Source organism: Hoplias malabaricus, chromosome 1, assembly GCF_029633855.1.
Source record: "Hoplias malabaricus isolate fHopMal1 chromosome 1, fHopMal1.hap1, whole genome shotgun sequence".
NCBI classification, from domain to species: Eukaryota; Metazoa; Chordata; class Actinopteri; order Characiformes; family Erythrinidae; genus Hoplias; species Hoplias malabaricus.
The window spans coordinates 45730957-45752393 of record NC_089800.1 but is presented as its reverse complement, the minus strand read 5'-3'; the positions used below and the strand labels follow the sequence as shown (position 1 = coordinate 45752393).

The following is a 21437-nucleotide window of genomic DNA, read 5'->3' as shown; positions in this document are numbered from 1 at the left end:
TAAATATTGAGATAAAATAATGAGATAGCATCACATATACTAATGGAAAAAAATAATTAAGATCTGCTCATTTTTTTTATTATGTGGATTTTTTTTTTAAACATTTTTTAAATGTTATGGGCTTCCTTATTGCACCCGAATCATAATTCTACCCTTTATTTACTTGAGTCAACATTTACTTGAGTTCACCACTCTCTGCTACTCTGCCTCTCTCTGGGGATCAACAGTGGGAACAACAGCCTGTTTTCCATTCCATTCGCCAAACTGCAGATCAGTGCCACGCAAAATAAAACCAACAGAAACTGTAATGAAAAAAAAAGATCCAAAAGCAGGAAGTGATCTCCTGCCTCCATCGTTGTTCACACTATCAAAGCCTGCCCAGCACAGGGCAGACCCCCGCTCCCCCTTACGCCTCTGATTTCCAACCCTTATCTCAGAGCTACAAAGCAGCAGATTGCTTTTGCTCCGTGGCAGAGTGAGCCTGAAATGGCCTGCGTGTGATGTCAAGGTCTTAATCAAGCGTCCTCTGTGGAAGAGCGTGTGAGATACACACGACAGAGAGAGAGAGAGAGTGAGAGAGAGAGATACACACACCACACAAACATGAGAAAAGGTCAAGGATCACTTGCTCATTCACCCAATAATCTCACAAATACAACAACCACATTTAATCAACCCCTCCACACCTCCGGAAGCGTTGTAAGCAGAGCAAATGCACAATGCTAATCAGCTCTTTGTTATTATTATTGTTGTTCTTGACCTTTCAGAGGAGTGAACTCCCTTCTAAGCGCCCAGTCCATTTACGCACCCCTGTCCTATGAGACATATTCACAGTTTGTTGGATAGCCCTTGAACCTGATTCTCTCATATCTACCTGTTCCAGCTGTGTACATCTGTATCCCACGGTCGCATTGTTATCACAACACCTCATGGGTCCCAAAGACAGTGATATACACTCTATGTCCAAAGGTTTGTAGACACCCTGTAAAATGAGTGAGTGGAACTATTTTAAAGGATGTGTTTTTAGAAACAGAAGACACCCAGGTTTTTTGTTTTTTTTTTTAAAACAAAAAGCTCTGTGTGTAGAATTAGATACCCTGCAAATAGTAAAATCCTGGTGTAATGACCCTCCCCCAGCAGTGGAACTCTATTATCTCATGTAATGGAGCTTCATCCAATTCCTCTAGGATGAGCTGGATTGAGGTTTGTGATCCAGAACTAAACATCCAGCATCAGGACTTGGGAAGAATGCATATATTTATCTCATACGCAGCTCCTCTCCCTGCGCTGGAGAGTCTCACAACACTCAGAAGAACAGACACCTACCGCCTCTTTATGTGTGTGTGAGTGGGGGTTGGTTAAACAATCCAACTTTTTTTGCATAATGAGGAAGGAAAAAAAAAAACATTGAACTCTGTTATCCATATTAGCATTTTCATCATACGATCGAAAGGAAAACTGTTAACACGTCAGATTCCAATGTGTCTGTCTGCTCTTGTGTCCAAATTTGAGTGAGTTATTTGTACAGAGATCATATACAATCTTCTGTAATCTTGTTATTTTATTTTATTTTTTTTTACATGCAAGAACTTACAAGCACAAACCACATATTCTTTTGTCTCATTCCCACTTTGTAGAGAGTACCGAGCTACCTGGGACCCAGCTATGGCTTGCCAGGTGGGCCTTGGTCCAGTTTGAGTGAGCCTGTGTGGATCTACGTCCCTGTTATAAAGCCGTTCCAAAAGACGAGAAGCTGTTTTAGTGTAGCGAGGAGGGTGGGAGTTTTATTGTAACAGGAGGTGTGGGGTTCTCCTGTGATATACCAAACACATGCACAGGAAAGCAACTTATTTTTCTCCGTTAATGAAGTGTCCTCTCAAGACATGGAGCTAAAAAGCCATTAAAGCAAGACATGCCCGTGCACACAGTTTTTCAGGTATAGTAACTTGCCTGGGATTGGCTGAGAGATATTAACCTGGTGAAGGAGGGGGTGAAATAATCAGCATGTTTATTAATTTCCAGGCCAGGCTGGGCCCGGCAGGAGACCGCAGTGGGACTGTAGACAGAATGAAGTTTCAGCTACGAACTAGGCCTGTTAACACAAGCTTTATAGAGCCGGTGGAACCTTCGCCTAGGTAAGAGGTAAGAGCACTGATAACATTCAGCCTTTACAAAGGGACGCTGGCTATTAGCAAGATCCCATTCACATTTCCCTGTCACAATATCCTGTCTCATTACTGGGAGCAGGGGAGTGCTCTGGGTTTTCGGGGTGGGGGTGAATGAGAGGAGCAAGGGAGAAGGTCAGCAGAGAGAGGAAGAGATAGAAAAGTCTTTGACTGCTGTGCAGAAAATAGCCCACAGTTTGGAACATCCAATAGCAGCTCACTGCTGAGGGTTTTATAATTGAGAACACCAAGCGGAGGGGCTTCCATTTGAGACAGGGTGGGTAGAGAAAGGAAAACAAACAGTGAAGCAGACCCGGCTAAAGCTGACGTTGTTTGCATATCTTGACGGATCTGAATAATTCAGCGCTGAGATTTTCATGGGCAGAATATGAGATTGATATTAAGAATCGTAATGAGGAGTATCCACACTGAAGGTCACTTCCAGAGAAGTGCCACTGTAGAGGACTCAGAGGGTCCGGTTTATTAGGCCCAACTTTTAGCCTTCGGGAATAAACTCTTATAGCATTCACCTGGTCACACATCTTTTAACCATCACTTCCCACCTGCGTGTTACTGTCCTTCATTTTTTAAAACATTTTTATAGGGTCATTAACCCTATATTTGAGTCACTTTCTGCCACATCTGTCTGCACCATTACAACTGACAGGGGTTTGCCCTAATGCTGGGCAATACGACCGCAAATCAGTATCACGATAAACATTTTACCTCGATTACGATTAATTAATGATTACTTATTTATTCATGTTTGCCCTCAAAGTTCACAGACGAGACTTGCTCTGTAAAGCTGGGATATTCATTTCTAAGGTCGCTGTCCTGCTGTCCCTCCTAGATCGCATCATGTGATCTTCCTCTCGTGTTTATTTTTTGGTGCATTCTTAATGCTTGAAATGTATGTAGATCCTTTGATATACCCCGCTGATGTCCATTTTACTCCCTCCCTCAGTGGAAAGGGACCACCACAGGACCACCACTGACCCGATATTGTTTGTGACACATTTGTTTTGTTTGTTCAAATACATCTCATATACATATGGGACATTTAAGTGTGTGAATGTATATCAACACAGTCAGTATCTCCTGTTTCATAAACAGACCAATAGAAACGGTCCAAAATGACCTTGACCAAAATCTTATGTATGTTTACTTACACTGGGCATTTTACTTTAATTATTTATTCATTCATTCATTATCTGTAACCGCTTATCCAGTTCAGGGTCGCGGTGGGTCCAGAGCCTACCTGGAATCATTGGGCGCAAGGCGAGAATACACCCTGGAGGGGGCGCCAGTCCTTCACAGGGCAACACAGACACACACACACATTCACTCACAGCTACGGACACTTTTGAGTCACCAATCCACCTACCAACGTGTGTTTTTTGGACTGTGGGAGGAAACCGGAGCACCCGGAGGAAACCCACGCGGACACGGGGAGAACACACCAACTCCTCACAGTCAGTCACCCGGAGCGGGAATCGAACCCACAACCTCCAGGTCCCTGGAGCTGTTTGACTGCGACACTACCTGCTTTATTTTACCTTACCTTAAAATTACAGCTTCAAACTCATTGTGAAAGGCAGCCATTGTTGTTGCTAATCTGGGCACAGTACTGCAGTAACTGCACTATGTAACTTTTGGAGACGATGTCAGTGTGTGTCTGAGGGGGTGGACACAATCTCAATCTCTATCTCTCTCTCTCTCTCTCAGAGTGACAGAGTCTTAGGCACACATTCATGTCAGAGCAACAGGAGAACACCTGGGATTCCTGTCAACACAAACCTGCTGCGTCATCCTCCCCAGCTCCACACGCCTCTACAGCAGCGGCCTTCACGTTGACATTGACCTTTCTGCCGCAATTAGCCACTTAATCGGCTATTAATTATTAATATTAGCAAAACCAACAGGGCTTAAGGTTGTTTGTCTCACTCACCTCATTATCATCCGCTAATGACCATGCCAGCATCTCATTTCCACTCCAAAGCGGAATCTGGACTATTTATGCTGAGATTTCAGGTGCCGGTAAAGGGCACGGAAATATCCCGCTCAAAACACCAGCATAAAAATGCTTAAAATGCACTTTCTTAAATTATCAAAACCACTCCTGCCCACAGTTCAGTGCATCACTGTACACACTGCGGTGCTGGGATACATGCTTTCAAAACTACATTTATTATAAAACAACACTAGGGGCACTGAACAAAACTTTACTGCACTCTAATTAACTGTGTGATCTCTAATCTACTAATGCATTAACAAATATCCAGATATCCTTCTATTTAAATGAGGCTTAGTGCAAAGCAGCCAATCAGAACAGAGATCATTTGTACACTAACTTGTTTCTGCACTCATTGTCCATTCTCTCAGCTCCACTGCCCATAGAGGTGCCCTGTGTAGTTCCACAATTGCAGGCTGTAGTCCTTCTGTTGCTCTGCATACTTTGTCCATCCCCTTTCACCCTGTTCCTCAGTGGACAACACCCCCACAGGACCACCACTGAACAGGTATTATCTGGATGGTGAATTATTCACACACTTACAAGGTGGACCAACAAGGTAGTTATATCTAACAGAGAGGACAGTGAGTGGCCACAGTGTCTAAGAACTCCAGCACCACTGCTGTGTCTGATCCACCCACTCATACCAACACATCAAAAACTAATAAACCACCACCACATCAGTGTCACTGCAGCACTTAGAATGGTGTAATTTTAGGGCAATGGCTTGCCATAATATATTTACCCAGAGCACTGCGCCTCCACCATTTTGATCTGAGCATCATCAGTGTCAACACACACACACACACGGAGTCAGGAGAATGACACTTCTGAAAGGATACACAACCTGACATGCTGTTAATTACTTATCAGCATGAGATGATGTGACATGACTTCATACCTGGAAACAGAAGAGAGGGTGGATGAGGGATGGAGGGATGGAGGGATGGGAGCTGACCTGAGCGAGGCAGTGAGCACTGGCCTCTGCTTTAATCCCATTGTGATTCCCAGAGTGTCCTTGTACAAATGAGCTGCTCGTCATGCGGGCAGGTCTGGGGCGTCTTCCATAGCTCTGCAGTAATTGAAGCTCAGCTTTGTGATAAGAGGCAATGCTCAGTCAATTACAACAGATACTTGTGGACGAGGCCGAATCAGAGGCGAGTCAAATTGGAAAACTCAAATGAGTTTGTTGGCTGCTGTTGTTTGGCTGCACTTTGTTTGCACAGGAAGAAATCCGTATAGGTCAGGATGTTGGCTGTGTTCAGGTAAAAAAACTGTAGACAAAGCAATTTTTTGTTGCAGTGAATTCTGCAACAAAAGTTGCAGTGAATTCTGTTGAGCAAAGTTTGTGGTATAGAGCCAGAAGTAATTGCAACACTGCGAAAGGAGTGATCAGTCATTATTTCCCATGATTGTGCCATTATACTGGCCTTGTAAAGACCACCTGCCGAAGTAGGGAGGCCGGCTCTGTGAAGGATAATGTGGTTCATTTAGGGACTATAAAGCCATTTCATTCTTTATCTAACCTCACCTTACATCATCTCACTTCATCTCCATTCATCTCACCTTACATCACCTCATCTCACCTCACCTCACATCATCTCATCTTACCTCACCTCCATTCATCTCACCTCACATCTCATCTCACCTCACCTCCATTCATCTCTATCCATCTCACCTTACATCATCTCATCTCATCTCACCTCACCTCACATCAACTCATCTTACCTCACATTCATTCATCTCCTTTCATCTCACCTCACCTCCATTCATCTCACCTCACATCTCATCTCACCTCACCTCCATTCATCTCCATCCATCTCACCTTACATCATCTCATCTCATCTCACCTCACCTCACATCAACTCATCTTACCTCACATTCATTCATCTCCTTTCATCTCACCTCACCTCCATTCATCTCACCTCACATCTCATCTCACCTCACCTCCATTCATCTCCATCCATCTCACCTTGCATCATCTCATCTCACCTCACCTCACCTCACATCAACTCATCTTACCTCACCTTCATTCATCTCCTTTCATCTCACCTCACCTCCATTCATCTCCATCCATCTCACCTCACATCATCTCATCTCACCTGACCTCCATTGACCTCCTTTCATCTCACCAAACCTCCATTCATCTCACCTCACCTCCATTCATCTCCATCCATCTCACCTCACATCATCTCATCTCAGCTCACCTCCATTCATCTCCTTTCATCTCACCAAACCTCCATTCATGTCCATCCATCTCACCTCACCTCCATTCATCCCACCTCACATCATCTCATCTCACCTCACCTCCATTCATCTCCTTTCATGTCAAATCACCTCACATCATCTCACTGACATTCATCTCACCTCATCTTCATTCATCTCCATTCATCTCACCTCACATCATCTCATCTCACCTCACCTCACCTCCATTCATCTCCTTTCATTTCACCTCACTTCACATCATATCATCTCATCTCACCGCCATTCAACTCAACTCACCTTCATTTATCTCATTTCATCTCACTTCACATGATCTCATCTTACCTCACCTTCATTCATCTCAATTTATCTCACTGCACATCATCTCATCTCATCTCACATCACCAACATTCATCTCCTCTCATCTCTGCCCATACTCTTACACCACCTCTCATTTCAGCTCACTTCATCTCACATAATCTCCTCTAATCTCAGCTCACCTAATCTCAGCTCAGTTCATCTCCTCCCATCTCATCTCACCTAATCTCCTCTCATCTCCTCTCATTTCAACTCACTTCATCTCATCTCAACTCACCTCCACGCCACCATAATGACACCATGGCAAAATTACATAATGCTCCTTTAAATTAGGGTCCACATCCTATATTGTCTTCATTTTGTGTATCAAACAAACTGTGCAACATGTAGATTTGCTTCCACACAGCTCCAGGTTTGACCCCCACCTCTTGTCACTGTCTATGAGGAGTTTGGGGTGTTCTCCCTGTGTCTGTGTGGGTTTCATTCAGGGGATCTGGTTTCCTCCCACTGTCCAAAATCACATGTTGGTACATGGATTCTCTGTGGAAAACTGTCCTGTTATCAGTGTCTGAGTGAACGGGTGAGTGTTATGCCCTGTGATGGACTGGCACCTTTCCAGTGTGTGTTCCTGAGTTGCATCTAATGATTCAGGGTAGGCCTTGATCTCATCACAACCCTGATTTAAAAAATTATTTCATAATTAATTTGAATGTGGTGAAATTTCTCTTTTTCTGTTACTGTCCCTTAAACAAACGAATAAATAAACACTGGGTAAAATGTTGGTATTTCTTGCTCATGGGCTCCCTCTACAGATGCAGGGTGTAATTCACTTTTACAGCACTGTTCTAAAATCAAGGGGGGTGGTTTCCTACCTGCCTCCAAAAGATACACAGTGCAGTTTCTGCAGTGCTGAGTCTGCAGTAGCAATGACAGAGTTCTCTTTAGTTAGTTCTCTTTATTACAGGTCAGAGAAATATCACAATGTTTTGAAATGGTAGTTTTAAGGTAAAAATACTACCTAGTGTTCCTTTAAGGCTGAAACATACAAATGATTTATGTTCTGACGGGCCGAGCTCTACATCCATGCTGAAATATTCCTTAAAACCTTAAACGTAAAAGGAGAAGTGGTGGGCTACATTACTACAGCCGGAGAAGACGGGTTTTCATGACATCCCGAATAGTTGGAATCAAAGTGGCACACTTGTTAATGGGGCTGCTCTATTTCATGTAAACGTTACAAAAATCATTTCACAACTGCCTTTTCAATTATATTAAGTGTCATTGCCCTGAGCTCATGAAAAGCCTGACAGCTTTTTAATCTAATGACAAGAAGATGTCGAGTCCAGATGAGACGAGCTGTCATAGGGCTGGATGCAGCTGTACAACAGGCTTCAACCAAATACTCAGTCAGAGCCATCTATTTCTACACCTCACATTATGAAACAGCCTTTTACCCTGACACCTAGTGGCTTGGACGTGTCAGCGATTCTAAACATGGACGCCTTGTGTGGGGGACCCATTCTATGAAGTAGAAAGTGGTTCAGTCATAGACTGCAAACGATGTGATTTTTCATCTCATCTCATTACTGGTGGTGGTAATAAAGGCGTACTGCTCCTTTAGAGAAACACGGTATATCTCTGAAATGACTGATTTGTTTAGTTACAGTCTCTGTGAGTATGCACTGTCTGCGCAGCAATGTTCATGCCTGCTCTCCGCACGGGAAAACTGAAACCACTGTGTCTCTGATAACTACAGGCCCTGTGTAATACCAAAGCCAATACCTCCTGCAGTGCTAAGCACATGCAGGCTGTTTAAGTGTCTCTGGCTGGTTGATGTGCAGACTCGGGGGGGATGGAGGTGAGGAGAGAGCCTCTGTGAGTGGAACAGATTAAAGAGGGAGGGAAAGAGAGAGAGAGGGTGAGAGAGAGAGAGAGAGAGAGAGAGAGAGAGAGAGAGGGCTAGGATGTGAACAGGTGTGGAGACTATAGATGAGCCCAGCCACAGGTGCTCTTCTCTCCTGCTTTCACTGCTTTGCCCTTGTGCTTATTATCTACCGCCTTTCACTCCACTCTTCCATCTGCCCACAGCTAAGAGCCTACACAGAACGGCCGTGTTTCATTCCATTCACGTGAGGGTTATTAATTCCCTCTAATTCTATTCTATCATTTTTAAAAGGCCAGTATCCTGCAAAAACCAATTTTCCATACGCGCTGCTGTAACTAAACAATTTGATCTAGCAGGTAAACATTGAATTGCAATGTTTCGTTCACTTATCGCTGTGGATTCAAGCTGCAAAAACAGCGTGTTTTCAATTTGTTGTTTTTCTGCTGTCTCAAAAATCAACATATTTACATATATCTAGCTCTTCTATCTACTTCAGTTCAGTCCGTTCATACTGAAGTTATAAGGGGTGTTTCGGCTGCAGCCAATCAGAAAACAGTTCATTTAGAAACAGTAACAGAGCAGGGAGCATTCATTCATGGCTGAATTTCTGATTGTTTTTAATGCATAGACTCATCTGTGGGATAATAAAAATGTAAGGGAGATGCAGGATACGTGCTCTTTAAAAGCATATCTCTCTAATCCTATTCAGAGTTGGATTGCTTGCAGTTGTGCTCTTTTGTTGGTGTCAAAGGAAGAGGTTTGGGAGTGAGAATGATCAACATTTCAAATGAACTGAATTTGTTCCAGCTCAGAATAGACTCATCTTCAGATGCAAAGCTAGGATTTCAAAGCTTGACAACAAGAGCTTTGTGTTTTCAAGGCTCTGTTTCAGTATTGTACGGTGCTCTCTCTGTGATGACCAGCCAGCACAATTGACCAGTTACAGCCTCACACGGCAGCTCCAGATAGAAATATGAAGCTTGAATATTGTGGCTTTTGGAACGAAACCTTGTTTCTTTTCAGAGCAAGTACAAAATAGTTGCATTAGAGCTTAACAAAAAAGAATCTTTACTCCAAGTTACTTTTAGACCATTTCTATTAGATCATTCATCATTCATATGTGTGAACAGCAGCTGGTTAATACAAATTACAGGGATAAAAAATTTAAAAAAAATGAAGATACAAGGACAGATACTATGACATACTATTATGTGGTGCTAGGTAAAGCCATTTTCAATATATTATAATAATAAATAGTGTTATCTTACTTTAAACATATCAGTTGAGGTGATTAAACCTGGAAAGCAGAAGCTATTGCTTTCATCTGTCAGTGATGCCATTAGCATCAGGGGAAAATAAATTATAAAATGATCATCCACTAAAGTCTCAGTGTGCTGTGGTCAGTCCATATTTCAGCTTGTTTTCAGGATAAACAGACGCCGAGTTCCCTGTGCCAAAGATGAAAGGCACCATCCAGACTATTATCAGTCAAAGCTAAAAAAGCCAACATCGGTGCATCATAACCATGTAATGGATGACTTGAATATGTAGGAAGGTACCACTGATGTGGAGGTATATATTAGCAACCTGCTAAAGTCTTGCATCAAGCAAGAATGAGCAAAAATTCCACCTGAAAACATTCAACGGTTTGTATCCTCAGGTCCCAAACTATTAAAAGAAGTAATTGAAAGAAAAGGGTATGCAACACATTGATAAACGTGACTCTGTCCTAACTTTGGAGTGTGTTGCAGGCCTTAAATTCTACGTGTGTTTATATTTACAAAATGTAATCAAGTTGTTCAGTGCAATCATTGGAAAATGTGAAGCATTTTTTTTCAGTTAAATAAAGCTGATTTATAAACAAAGAGATTTAACAAAGTACAGATTCTGGTTTTTATTGCCATTTAAATAATATATAAACTTTTCCAAAAACGGGGTTGGTAACCATAATAATATACTGTGCCCCCTGTAAATATTAGAACAGGAAAGTTCTTCGGAAAAGATGAGCTATGGATTTGTGTAATCAAGCTGATTTAGGGATCCGAAATTACAGCACAAATGCCAGAAGTCAGAATATTGTATTTGTGAGTGATTCATCATTTCAGGATCATTTCTTTCAATATCCGCACTCTCCTTGGTCTCAGAAAAGCATTGTGTTCTTTGTTCCTTTCATCAAATGCACTACTGTAGACAAAAGAACCTTTAGAAAGACTGTGTAACTACCAGGGCCTAGACAGTGTAGAGATGTCCCAAAAACCAATGTGTTTACATGAATCCAGCTCTTCGGCTTACTGCCTTTTTGCAGAGGTAAGTTCTGGGGGTGGGGTTATAGTTAATGGCTTAAATTGGCGTAATGGTAAAATGGGAGTGAAACCAGTAAAAAAAAAAAATGTTGGATGTTAGTGGTGTTCTCCTCATGTCCACGTGGGTTTCCTCCGGGTGCTCCAGTTTCCTCCCACAGTCCAAAAACACACGTTGGTAGGTGGATTGGCGACTCACAAATGTCTGTAGGTGTGGGTGTGTGTGTGTTGCCCTGTGAAGGACCGACGCCCCCTCCAGGGTGTATTCCCGCCTTGCGCCCAATAATTCCAGGTAGGCTCTGGACCCACAGTGACCCTGAACTGGATAAGCGCTTACAGATAATGAATGAATGAATGAGTGGATGTTAGTGGAATCTGTTTATATGTCAGTCATTCTATTGTGACATATGTAAACATCCATTAATTCAATTATTCTTTGTCATTGCAACCACTTATCCAGTTCAAGGTGTTGATGGACAGGGCACCAGCCTATGAGAGGCCACCACACACTCACGCAGTCACTCACACCTACAGATATTTGCACAGTCAGTCCACCTACCAGAATGTGTTTGTGGACTGTGGGAGGAAACCTGAGCACCTTGAGGATACCCACAAAGACACAGGGAGAACACACAGGGCTTGAACCCACAGCCATCGCTCCTTAGAGCTGTGTGAGAGCGGCACTGCATGTGTAACCATTATTCGGAGGGTGGGGAGGTGGGGGCGGGAGGGGGAATGTGGTTTTGCTGAGAAAAGCAACCGAGGTTCTTTGTCATGTAAAAAATGTGAAACGGCTGTAAATAGCAGACTGCACCGAATGTGATCTGAGGACCTCAAATATCTCCAGATCTTGCAGAGCTACAGAAGCCACCTCCATAACTGTTTCCTTTCACCTGCAGCTCCAGGGGAGATGATTTGCCTATTGATCCTATTCTGGTCTTGTGGAGTTGCTGTAGGCACGAGGGGGTTATGGGATGCCTGTTATACTGATGCGCATAGATCGCGTAGGCTGGTGCCGATTGATTTGCATGCAAATAACTCTGAAAAAAACATGTAATGTGGAGCTTTAAACGAAAATATTCGCTGCTTTACATAACACAGTGGAACACATTTTGGCTTCCATGCCAACTTCACTGAGATTCCTCAAAAAATACGTATCACATATTCAAATCAATTTCACCAATTCATCTAGGTGAGGGTTTTACAGTATGAGGTTCCGTACTCTACATCTCTCTGATATTAGTGTGCAAATAAAGTGTAGCAATGGTAATAAAAATCAAGCAGCAGGCAGATTTCATTTGCACCAGTGAACACAGTGAAGCTGCTTCATATTCTGCAAGATGCACAACAGAAATTGGCTGATGAATAAGACTGAACTGGACTGGACAGACTGGATGAGAAAACTGAAAAGTAATGTTCAAGCACATGATTACACAGCCACCACTTTTGGATTAGGGCTCCATTTTGATATTCGTATTACTACAACTACAACTAAAACAAATACTACCATTACTGCAAGTAGTTCTACTTTTACTAGTACTACTACTGCTACTAATACCACTACTACAAATGCTACTGTTACATGAATTACTAAACTACTAATACCACCACTAATTTTATTATTCCTACTGCTATTACTACTACTACTACTACTTTATATGGCATGTTTCAAACTAATTTAAACTTTATACGACACATATTGACTGTGTGAGGGGCGGCACGGTGGCGCAGCAGGTAGTGTCGCATTCACACTACTCCAGGGCCTTGCAGGTTGTGGGTTCAAGCGCTGCTCCAGGTGACTGTCTGTGAGGAGTGTGGTGTGTTCTCCCTGTGTCTGTGTGGGTTTCCTCCGGGTGACTGTCTGTGAGGAGTGTGGTGTGTTCTCCCTGTGTCTGCGTGGGTTTCCTCCAGGTGACTGTCTGTGAGGAGTTGGTGTGTTCTCCCTGTGTCTGTGTGGGTTTCCTCCGGGTGCAAAAAACACATGTTGGTATGTGGATTGGCGACTCAAAAAAATAGTGTCCATAGGTGTGTGTGTTGCCCTGTGAAGGACTGGCGCCTCCTCCAGTGTGTGTTCCCGCCTTGTGCCCAGTGATTCTGGGTAGGCTCCGGACCCACCACAACCCTGAACTGGATAAGCAGTTACAGACAATGAATGAATGACTGGGCGAATTTTGTTTCTGGATTTTGTGATCCAGAAGTAATCTTCCAGTTTCAGCAACTGATCTCCACAATGTTCTCATGGCTAAAAGCAATCAAATCCTCACCGAAATTGGTGCTCCACATCAGCCCCCTCCAGGGTGTGTTCCCGTCTTGCACCCAGTGATTCCCAAGTAGGCTCCGGACCCACCGTGACAAGCGGTTACAGACAAAGAATGAATGAACGTTCAAACTTTTGACCCTATAGTGTAGGAACATAGGCAGTTGTTGACCACTGGAGGAAGACAAAAGTTCACCTACATAAGTGCCTGTGAAGGTGTCAGGATCTGTCGGCAGTGGCGTGGGTGTTTGCAGTCAGGTCCTGTGCCCTGTGTTTCGCTGTGTTTACTTGCTCATGTGCTTTGCTCCATGGGTCTTGTGTTTTGGTCTATGCCCCGCCCTTTCTAGTCATGTGACCTTGTCCCAGTGTCCAGGTATTTCTCATTGTGTCATTGTGAGTATGACTACATCAGTGTTTACCCTAGATCTTGTTCTCTGGTAGTGTCTATGAACTGCACTGTGCAGAGTCTTTGTTTATGTTCACTATGGTCTTGTTTTTAAGTTTCCACTTCTCTGTGTCCTTTAAACCTTTTTTTTGAGTGACTGAAGCTGAACAGGATAAAGCAGTTACAGAAGATGAATGAATGAATTTAATATACGGTTAGGTGAATGTACAATTATGCCATTGAAATATCCATTGGTATATAGTTTATTATGATACTGAAAAAATGATATTTTTGCTATCTCCCTGAGATGCGCACACACACACAAACACACCCACACACACAGCGTAATAGGCTCTGCAGAAACTAGGGTTGTGATACCCAAAAAAGAAAAAAAATAATAATAAAAAAGAGAGAAACTGAAAGATTTCCATGAATAAGTCTAAATGTATTCCACCTCCTCCTCTTTTCACACACCTTCTGTGAGGCTTAGGGATATGCACCAGCACCTGTGCTGCCATGACAGACACCTCAGCTTCAGCTGGCTTTCCTCACACGCCGCTGCCCTGACACATCTGCCCATGGTCCAATGGTCAGCTGGGCAGAGTAATCAGGAGCTACCAGCTGAAACGGAGCAGATCGCCCTTGCCTGATGCACAGGCCACTGCCACGGCTCAAGGTAAACTAGCAGGTTGGCCCAGCGACAGTGTCACACACATACACACACACAAAGCAAAATGAGATATCACACATACAAAAATGGACGATAACACTTCACTGTAGGTGTTATTCGAAGACTATATGATACTGACATAAACCTATATAAACATTAATAAAAGCTTATGCCAGCAAGCATCAGTTGTCATAAAAGCCTAAGCCTTTATAGATGCATTTGTATGCAAAGCCTGCACTAATACACTCACTTAACCATGGAAGCCACTGGATCATTTAAAAAGGCACTGTTTATTCTGTTTTATTTTAGTTTGTACGGTGAAAGAATGAACAGGAATTTCACTACATGTCCAAAGATGAAAGAACTGCTGACAAAAGCATTCAATTGCAATTTATATAACCTCTACAGCAAAGAATTGATGAGAGAATGAGGTTATTCTGTAGCAAGCACAAACAATGCCAGCCTAAGGTCACCGTGCCCAATGCCAAGTGCCTGCAGGAGGTTGCTTGAAAAAGCACCTAAGCCTCATTTCACCAACACTCTTCACAACAAACTGCAATTAATAATCAACCACAGTAGCACTGGAGGCAAAAATAACGCACATTTCCACCTACACATATGCAATGAGCATAGTCAGAAGTGCCAGAAAATTACATGCACGGGCTATGTGCCTCACCTCCTTTCCCTCAGCAGAACCCGTTGCAACATTCAAAATGCCAACATTTTCATACCCCAATTTTTTATATTGCTATCGTGCTACTGTAAGATAGTCCAGGCCTCGTTTTGACCGTGCCTTCGTCTCTGTCATGCAGCAGGCTGTGGATATGAGCATAAGCATATAAACATGTATGCATTAAAACACTGTCACTTGCATCTTGGCTATCGAAGCAAAGCTCCATAATGAATCATTTTTGTCTTGTGGACGACAGATGCATTATTCAAAGCCCACTGAAATCTCCACAAACATGTTTACACAGCTATAGATCATATTCAGTCATGGACTAATGCACATATTCTGCTTTTAATTTCTACTTTGGCCTGGGTGAACGCTAGAGAAGGAGGCTAGGGTGGATTTTTTTTTCATTTTCAAGGTAAACCATGCGTTTCAGTGGCAGAGGAACATAGCATCTTCACACAGACACAGGGGGATATGGGAATACAGGCTTATGGGATGTTTTCAGCATTTAACATTTAACATTAGTTGCTCTTAGACAGGGGTGACATGGTGGAGCAGCATTTCGTGTAGCAGTCACACAGCTCCAGGGACCTGGAGGTTGTGGCTTCAAGTCCTGCTCCGGGTAACTGTCTGTGAGGAGTTTGGTGTGTTCTCCCTGTGTCCCCGTGGGTTTCCTCTGGGTGCTTTTGGTCCAAAAACACACATTGGTAGGTGGATTGGTGACTCAAAAGTGTGTGTTGCCGTGTGAAGGACTGGCGCCCCCTCCAGGGTGTGCTCCTGCCTGGCATCCAATAGTTTCGGATAGGCTCTGGACCCACCGAGACCCTGAATAAGCGTTCACTGACAATGAATGAATGCTCTAGGACAAAAGCCATGTATCTCTTGAAGGTTAGCTTATGCAATGGACCGTAATTAAAAGAGAGTTGTTTCCATGTCATTTTGACCTGTTTCTACTCATCTACACATCATTAAACTTTGACAAAAAAAAAAAAACATAGGGTTTAGAATTATACACAAATAGAAATGGACAAAAAATAAGGAGATTAAAAATGTTGATTCAACTTTGCATTTAACATCTATTTTAGCATGCGCTTCCATTAATTAATTAATTCATCCTCTGTAATCCCTTCATATTCACCAAGGCAGTGATGGACACACAATCATTTCCGTGACCATTTATCATATCTGGGCGGCACGGTGGTGCAGCAGGTAGTGTCACAGTCACACTACTCCAGGGCCCTAGAGGTTGTGGGTTCAAGTCCTGCTCCGGGTGACTGTCTGTGAGGAGTGTGGTGTGTTCTCCCCGTGTCTGCGTGGGTTTCCTCCGGGTGACTGTCGGTGAGGAGTTGGTGTGTTCTCCCCGTGTCTGCATGGGTTTCCTCCGGGTGACTGTCTGTGAGGAGTTGGTGTGTTCTCCCCGTGTCTGCGTGGGTTTCCTCCGGGTGCTCTGGTTTCCTCCCACAGTCCAAAAACACACGTTGGTAGGTGGATTGGCGACTCAAAAGTGTCCGTGTGTGTGTTGCCCTGTGATGGACTGACGCCCCCTCCGGAGTGTGTTCCTGCCTTCTGCCCGATGATTCCGGGTAGGCTCCGGACCCACCGCGACCCTGAACTGGATAAGCAGTCACAGACAATGAATGAATTAATGAATATAAATCTCTACAAATCTTCCCTGTTTCTCCGTTTCCTTTTCTTCCTCTTTTTTACCTGACCTTTTCACAAGTGGGCCCTTGTCTCATTAGGGTCTATGGAACTGTCCTATCCCAACCCCTAATTTGTAAATTTATGAATATACAGTTAATCCCTGCCTGTGAAACCCGCCCCACCCCTCTGCACTCACCTGTAGGTTGACCTTACATGGAAAGCCCTGCCCTGCAAGCTGGTAGGATTGGTTTGTAAGATTCATGATGTAAGAAATCCTGGCTGAGTGCATTCACCCATTTGGGACTGTCTTTGGAAATCCTGTCACGCTGCTGACAGCTAATTTTGTTCCTGACACGTCTTGTAGTGCAAAAACAGCACCACATGTTAACACACTTTATCTTCAGTGGAGGGGGTCTTTATGGCTGATCGTAATGATCCATGAACCTGAACTGGACAAAGAAGGACAAGGCCAGAAAAGGCATTACGCATGAGAACACTTCATGTGACCATTCAGACTTGTAAACACTGTGTACGTGGCAGGGTCTTTTAGCTTGCTCCTTTAATTCATCAATCAATCCTTTTTATTGGCTGCAGTCAAGTGTGAGTAAAGTGTTTGCATTAGGTACAATTCAGAATCGATGTAAACCAGGTTAGTACTCGCTCCAGGTCTCGGTTAGGGGTGGGGGTGTAATGGGTGGGGCTGGCAAATGACTTATTATTTTTTTCAGCACAATCCAAATTGAATAAATGACACTTTAACAGTCTGCCAATCAGCTCGCAGGAAAATGTGGATGCAGAGAGAGCAACTGCTTTTTGATTCGCCCCTCTGGAATACATTTCATTTTTAAGAAAAATGTCATTGTTCTCCCCCCCCCCAACAATCACATGCTCTCTCTCTCTCTCTCTCTCTGTCCATTCTCTCTTTCTCTTTACCTCTTTCTCTCTCTCATTCCCTTCCTGTCTATTCTCTCTTTCTCTTTACCTCTTTCTCTCCCTATTCTCTCACACCCTCTCATTCACTTTCGATTGCTATTCTGTCTCTCTCTTCCTCTCATTCTATTTCTCTCTCTCTTTCTCACCCTCTCCCTATTCTCTCACACTCTCCCTCTCATTCACTTCCTGTCTATTTTCTCCCTCAATCTCTCAATGTCCCTCTACTCCTCTTTATCTCACCTTCTACCTTTTATTTCCCCTTTATATATTTCTTCCTCTCTATTCTCCCTCTCCCTCTCACTCACTCCCTCTCCAATTCCTCGCAGGTTCTGTCTTTCTCTGTCTCACACACACACACACACACACACTCTCTCTCTCTCTCTTTTCCTCACCTGCTGGGTGTGGATTTCCTGAGTAGCATGCTGAATTGATCGGATTGGGTGTGTGTATTCTATCTTCACCTGTGTTTTGTGTTGTATAAAAATAAAGCGGCACCAACCTCCAAATACACACTCACACAGTACACAGCTCAGAAAGCACTGCTGAAAGATACAATTCCTGTTTGTTTGAATAGGGCTTTATCCTTCTCCAGAGGAGCTGAATGTGTCAGAGTCACGTTCTCAGGTGAGACGCATTGATGGCAGTCTCTCTCGGACTCGAGGCAGAGCTTCAGCCTTCACACACAACAACAACAACCACAGCAACTCTTCTCCACATCCACAGCCTGCACTTCACTAATTCACCAGAGTCTAGGGCAACCAAGCAAACACGACTACTCATAGTCCTCCCGAGGCTTTCCAATCACGCTGAAACCCCGTACATCAGTAGCCCGTGTCATCACAGAGAAGTGTTTCAGCCTGCCAGACAGCACAGCGCGTTCCAGTCAGAAACTGCACTGCGGCACCCAGCGTGAATATCTTAAGACTAATATTTCGTTATGTGATTGAATATTTCATCCACGACTCCGCTGCACATGCTGCTCCCACACTGCAGCCCCCGGAACTGCCATTCCACAGCAAACATCAACAACCACTAAGGCGGGGAGAAGTTTGGCTGCAGCCCCTTATTTAAACACTCCTACAAACAAATGCCTTCTGCTTAAAGCCTTTATCGAATCAACGCACCACGCAGAGGTAAAAATATAAATAATAAATAAATAAACGTCCATCCTAAACCCAAGCACGCGCATTCCTCACTCAGATGCGCATCCTCGACGCCAAATGCAACTTCAGAAGCTTGCATAACAGAGACATAGCCTATTAAAGTTAGATGAGACTCACCCCGCTTGAACATGATGGACAGCGTTGGTTCCCTCTACGCCCCGCTGGGGTTCATCTATTCTCGTACTCCAGTCCCAAAGAGCTCTTTCTTCGCCAGGAACCAAGCAACGGGTCTTTCTTTTTTTTTTTTGTTTTACAAACACAGACGCCGCTGGTTATCAGCCGCTCATATTCGAGCAAGAGCAGGAGAGGAAGAAGAAGAAGTCCGACAGCTGTGGCAGAGTTCTCTCCGAATCTTACTGGAGCAGCTCTTCAGAGACGTGTGTGTGTGTGTGTGTGTGTCACCTCGATGTCCGCGCTCACCGCGAAGCGCAGTCCGGACACTACACGCATGGTTTCCGCGGTTCTACACTCGCTCCTCTTCGCGTCCAAGCCTCGGGGAAACAAATCACACTCCGCTGCCTCCGCGCCGCACACTTACCTCCGTGAAAACATCACCGTTCTTTGGGACACGGGGCTGGTGGTGAGCAGAGACGGGTGGTGGGAACAGGAGATCAGACCGAGCTCCATCGCTTTGCGCGCACTGACTCAGTAGTTGGAGAGCAGAAAAAGTGGAGGGGGGGGGGTTGTTTTCACACCCGTTTTCAGACAGACCACGCCCCTGTAGCTATGATTGGTTAATAGTACATGCACACAAGATGTCCTCCTGGACTAAGAATGATTAGTAGTAGTTCATGTACTGCACTAGGACTTGATGTGACCACAGTACACTGTGGTACGCCTGGAATATTATTGCACTAGCACTGATTACTTATAATAATATTGAGCTAAAATTCCCCAGCATTTCCTAATACTAATAGTAAAATTGGCTGCTTTCTATAATACTGGGCTAACACTTTCTTGATATTCATACAGTGACTACCTAAAATTCAATACTGAACTAGGACTTATCAGCTGTTTACAAAACTGCAAGACTTCCTCTACGGCTGGCTAGTTCATAACACCACACCACTAGCTTCAAAACACTGTGCTAACACGTTCTAGGAATTCATAATACTGCACCAGGACTAGCTAGTTCTCCTGTACCAAGACTGGCTAATTCATAACGCCACACCACCTGCTTCAAAACACTGCTAACACTTTCTAGTAGTTAATGCTGCATACCAGGACTAGCTAGCACACAGTGTACCAAAAATACAGCACTTTCTTCTAGTTCCTAGCACAGCAACAGGACTGGTTAAAGGTTCATATTCCTGAAATGCGACTGTTTATCACAAAACGGCAACAGGAAAAGCTAATTTCATAATATTGCAGTACTGGCTAGTTCTACTGAGCAGAACATTACACTGCTTCAGGATTGGCTATGCTCCTGCTGGGTCTAATAACCCATATTCATTCTCTAGAACATACTTCATAATCTTGAACTAGGTTTGGTTTGTAGTAGCCTTTATACTTTAATTTAATAGTTTTATTCCTTCTCTAATACTGGTCAGTATTAAATGGCACATACTCCTGCTCTAGGATTGGTAGTTATTACATGATTCTGTTGTAGATTTGGCTTGTAGTGCATATTATTTCTCTCAGATTGGCTTTTAGTGTATACTCTTGTTTTAAGATTGGCTTGTATTGAATACTCTTGCCTAGGATTGAGTTCACACTTGGCAGTCTGTTCCTCTGTGTGAACTGCTAGTCAGATTTAGCGCAGTAGGTGGGAGTTGTCTGAATACAGGTGGGGGAAAAATAAAAGTAGGGGATGACTGATTTGTGAGGCCTATTTTTTCAATGTGACTGCTTCACATAAACATCAGCGTCTGGTAGGGGTATAATAATACACTATTTTATTAACATTTTCAAAATTTAAATATGATTTGTTGATATCTTAGCAAAAATCAAAAACAAATGCCTGCATATGAGATCTGGGGATAATTAATGATCATATTAACTGTTTTGATTCAGATTAATAAAAGTTCTCTAACAGAATAACTACTACCCAACGCTAATAAATATTAGCTCTAATAAATCACAAGTCCTAAAATACTTAAAGGATTTATAAAAACAATGTATATCTGATGATTATATAAACATGTGAGTGTCGTCCCAGCTTTACAGTGAAAACGATTCAAATTGTTACCCTTTTAGCTGATGGTTACAAATGAATTTCTAAGAATTCTTTCACTTCTGACACACCACTTCTGCAATTAACACAATCCATGTCCTCTCTTCATAATTTGGCGGGATGAGAACACCAATAAACCGCAATCATATTACTGTGGTTTCCAGATCATTGAGACATTTTTAGTTTTCATTATTTGTTCTGAATATTCCTGCAGGCTTTTTAACAGCATTCCTGTAACTTTTATGGAATTGTATTTTTTTATATTGCCTTTGTACTGACGTTTCATGTGAGTTTGTATAGAAAAACTTTTCTGTCACACTCCTCTCAGGAGGCTCGCAATGTTCTCGGAACGTTTAAGTCTTTAATATTGCACTAATATTCCCTGTGAGATTGCGTGAGAAGTTTTGCTGATGTTCTGTGGGCATTCCCTGGGGCTTCATGAAAACAGTTATCAGAAAGCTTGGAGCTAGAGCATATTATTATGCATTATTATGCATAATTTCACTTTCTCTTTTCTGTTGAGTTTTATATGTGGATTATTCATACAGCCAGCTTGGAAACACATCAGAAATGTTCTATTTCGATTTTGTTTCCAAACAATTCAGGCATTCTGTCTCAGTTACCGTTGATGCTGCAGTTATAGACATACTCAATC

The 21437-nt window shown here is 43.1% G+C and overlaps 1 protein-coding gene across 1 annotated transcript in view; it reads right to left on the bottom strand.

The window, feature by feature from the left end:
- Positions 1 to 19215, bottom strand: part of rtn4rl1b (reticulon 4 receptor-like 1b) — a 216212-nt gene extending 196997 nt beyond the window's left edge. Inside the window, exon 1 of the mRNA XM_066678367.1 lies at positions 18727 to 19215. Coding sequence (XP_066534464.1) covers positions 18727 to 18739 — 13 coding nt within the window. The 5' untranslated portion in view covers positions 18740 to 19215. The remainder of the gene's footprint in view (positions 1 to 18726) is intronic.
- Between the last annotated feature and the right edge of the window lie 2222 nt (positions 19216 to 21437).